At 50.1% G+C, this 3,878-nt stretch overlaps 1 protein-coding gene across 1 annotated transcript; it reads left to right on the forward strand.

Moving 5' to 3' along the window:
• The first annotated feature begins 797 nt into the window (after positions 1-797).
• Positions 798-2,333, forward strand: LOC127339095 (uncharacterized). Its single transcript, XM_051364992.1, has 2 exons — positions 798-1,309; positions 1,388-2,333. The coding sequence occupies exons 1-2, from the start codon at positions 798-800 to the stop codon at positions 2,331-2,333; spliced, it is 1,458 nt and encodes a 485-aa protein (XP_051220952.1).
• Positions 2,334-3,878: the final 1,545 nt, after the last annotated feature.

The following is a 3,878-nucleotide window of genomic DNA, read 5'->3' on the forward strand; positions in this document are numbered from 1 at the left end:
GAGAGGTGCGATCTGCAGGAGGACGAGATCGTGACACTCCGCGCTCAGCTTGCTGCTGCACAGGCCGACCTTGCCACTGAGCGCAAGAAGAGAGTTGCTGCACGCCGGAGGGCTTCTCGCCTGAAGGCGAAGGTGGTTTTGCTGGAGGCCCTGACCACTCAGATGGAGGCCACTATTGAGGAGCTTGAGGACGACGGTGAGGATCTCCGCAAGGAGAACGAGGCCCTTCTCAGCGACGATGATGACTACGAGGAGGAGGACTTCGATATGGAGCCTGATACTGAGGATGAGGCCTTCATCAACGATGAAGATGAGGAGCCTGAGCCACTGATGCCCGAGGAGGACCCCGAGGAGCCAGCCTTCGACGAGGGCGCCCCAGCTGCACCTAAGGGTCCTGTCATGGACTTCGACGACTTCTAGAGTACTACCCCCCAGACTCGCACCACCTTATCGTAGGACGATGATATAGGCCCCCGTGCGATGCGAGTAGACTTATGATGATGGTTCTGTTAAACCATCCATTTTGGTTGTGATGTATGAGACTTATGTTGTGATGTTGTATGCTATGTTGTGCCTTCGGCACCCTGCTATGCTATGCTATCGTTTGCCTACCTTGCATTTGCGTGCTTCCGTTTTCAAAGTTCTGCATTTTTAACAAACCCTCCCCTTTTAAGTGGCTGCTCATCTCCTTGTTTCCCCATTAATATCTGAATCCACACCTCTCCAGGATGGTTAAAACCCGTAGCGGAAATGCCAGCGGGTCAGACCAAAACCCCCCTCCACCTCCGGACCCAACCATGACGCAACTTCTGCGCCTTATGATGGAAGACTGTGAGGCAGCCCGTGCAGAGCACCAAGCTAACCTTGCTACCCTTCAGCACCTCGCTCAATTTGCTACCGGAAACGCCAACAACAATAATGGCGGGAACGGGAATGGAGACCCCCGCTCTAAGCTGAAAGATTTCCAGAGCACCAACCCTCCTATTTTCTCCAAGTGCACAGAACCCCTCGATGCCGATGATTGGCTTCGCACCATTGAGAACAACTTGGAGGTCTCCGGAGTCGGCAATGATGAGAAGGTGTTGTTCGCCACTCACTTTCTTTCTGGACCCGCACGTGCTTGGTGGGAAAATGTCAAGGCTATTCAAGATGAAGGACATGTCATCAACTGGGAAGAATTCAAGGCCAAGTTCCGCAAGACCCACATTCCGTCGGGACTAATCAAGCTCATGAAGGACAAATTCATGAATCTGAGGCAAGGAAGCATGTCTTTGGTGGAATACATGGACAAGTTCACCGCTCTGTCCAGGTATGCTCCAGAAGACACCGACACCGAGGAGAAGAAGAAGGACCTCTTTCTGAATGGTCTGCATGATGAGATGCATAGTATTTTGGTGGCTGTTCCATACCCAGACCTTGAATCGCTGGTAGATGCCTCTATCATGGTTGAGAGCAAGCGCAAGAATGCGTTTGAGAACAGCAAGCGCAAGGCGATGCTGCAGCAAGGCATCTACAGCACTCAGCGACCCCGCAATTTCCCTCCACCCAAGTCGGCGCCCCAGCCACAGAGAGCACCACCCCCTGCACCTCGCCCCAACAACCCCAATCGCAACTACAACCCTCAGCGTTCTGGAGGAAGCAACTACAATCCCAACTACAACCGCCAGAACAACACTGTCCGCATCCCCACCAATGGATGCTACACCTGCGAACAGCCCGGTCATTTCTCCAAGGAGTGTCCCAACAGGATGAACGGTGCACAACGCCCCAATGCGCCCAAGCCAAATCAGGGACAAGCTCGTACTGCTGCCAGAAGGAACCAGAACCAGAGGAAGCCAGCTGGACTAGCTAAAGGGTACCTGAATCATGTCAACGCTGAAGAAGCACAGGAAGCTCCAGATATCGTTCTGGGTACGTTCCCCGTCAACTCAGTACCCTCCATCGTCTTGTTTGATTCCGGAGCATCGCATTCGTTTGTTACTAAGCCATTCGCTAGAAAGAGTGGTTTAAGGCCAACCATCATGAGACGACCTATGTTAGTTCAAATTCCGGGAACCTCCACCAAAATGGATCTATCCTGCAAGGATGTTCCTATAGATATCCAGGGGAAGCGTTTTTACGCTAATCTAATAGTATTGGGTGAGCAAGGTCTGGAAGTTATTCTTGGCATGGATTGGATGGTCAAGTATAAGGGTCATATAGACTGTGCTCGCCGAGCCATAACCATGACTGCTGAGGATGGCAAAGTAGTTGAACATGTAGCCACCATGCCATCATCGAAGGCGTATGCAAGAAGAGCGTCGCCAGTCCAGCCCTGCATGAAGTACCCATAGCTTGTGAGTATCCTGAGGTTTTCCCTGATGAGTTACCCGGTATGCCCCCTGATCGGGATATCGAGTTTATCATTGAGCTAGTTCCCGGAACTGCTCCCATCGCTCAGCGACCTTACCGGATGAACCCCCAAGAGTTAGTGGAGTTGAAGAAGCAGTTGGATGATATGTTGAGAAAAGGGTTGATTCGCCCGAGCGCATCACCCTGGGGATCTCCCGTTATCTTTGTGGATAAGTGGGACGGTACTATCCGCCTGTGTGTGGATTACCGGAAGCTGAATGATGTCACCATCAAAAACAAATACCCCCTCCCGAAGATTGAAGATTTGTTAGACCAGATGAATGGCGCCCGGGTTTTCTCTAAGATAGACCTTCGAACTGGTTATCATCAACTCAAGGTTCGAGAGTCAGACATTCCCAAGACTGCCTTCACCAGACGGTATGTACTATTTGAGTATACCGTGATGTCCTTCGGACTAACCAATGCCCCTGCCTATTTTATGAATCTCATGAACAAGGTGTTCATGAAGTACCTCGACAAGTTCGTCGTGGTTTTCATCGACGATATTCTGATCTACTCCAAGAATGAAGAAGAGCATGCTGAACATCTGCGTATTGTTTTGGGAACTCTCCGAGACCATCAGCTCTACGCCAAGTTTAGTAAATGTGCATTTTGGCTGAAAGAAGTAGGATTCCTTGGTCATGTCATTTCTGCCGGAGGAGTGTCCGTCGACCCTCCAAAATTCAGTCCATCTTAGAGAAGAAAGCCCCTACCAACCAGACCGAAGTCCGCGCCTTTTTAGGATTGGCGGGTTATTATCGTAAGTTCGTTGAGGGATTCTCCAGCATTGCGAGACCCTTAACGCAGCTGTTGAAGAAGGATAAGAAGTTCGAATGGACCAACAAATGTGAGGCCAGTTTTCAGGAACTCAAAAAGAGATTAGTCACAGCCTCCGTCTTGACCATGCCCGATATCACCAAGGATTTTGATGTGTATTGCGATGCATCGAAACTTGGTCTGGGAAGTGTGCTGATGCAAGAAGGCAAGGTGATAGCTTATTTGTTAAGACAACTTCGACCGCACGAGATGAACTACCCCACGCATGACTTAGAGCTTGCTGCGGTGGTTCATGCCCTGAAGACCTGCGTCATTATTTAGTTGGGAATCGCTGCGAGATCTACACTGATCACAAGAGCCTGAAGAATATTTTGACTCAACGGGAGCTGAACATGAGGCAAAGCAGATGGATGGATCTCATCAAAGATTACGACCTCGACATTCATTATCACCCCGGTAAAGCCAATGTCGTAGCCGATGCCCTTAGTCAAGAGCCATGTTCGTTGAACGCTCTCATCAAGGTTGCTCAACCCAAGCTATATGAAGAACTTGAGGAGTTCGGCCTCGAGTTGGTCAGCCATGGTTTCCTGGCAAATCTTGAGTTGAGGCCTACTTTATTTGATCAGATCAAGGAAGCTCAAGTGGGTCATGAGAGCATTGAAGGAATTAAGCGTAGAATGGATAGGGAGGAAGTTCCTAGTTTCTCGATT

Source organism: Lolium perenne, chromosome 3 (assembly GCF_019359855.2).
Source record: "Lolium perenne isolate Kyuss_39 chromosome 3, Kyuss_2.0, whole genome shotgun sequence".
Classification (NCBI taxonomy): Eukaryota; Viridiplantae; Streptophyta; class Magnoliopsida; order Poales; family Poaceae; genus Lolium; species Lolium perenne.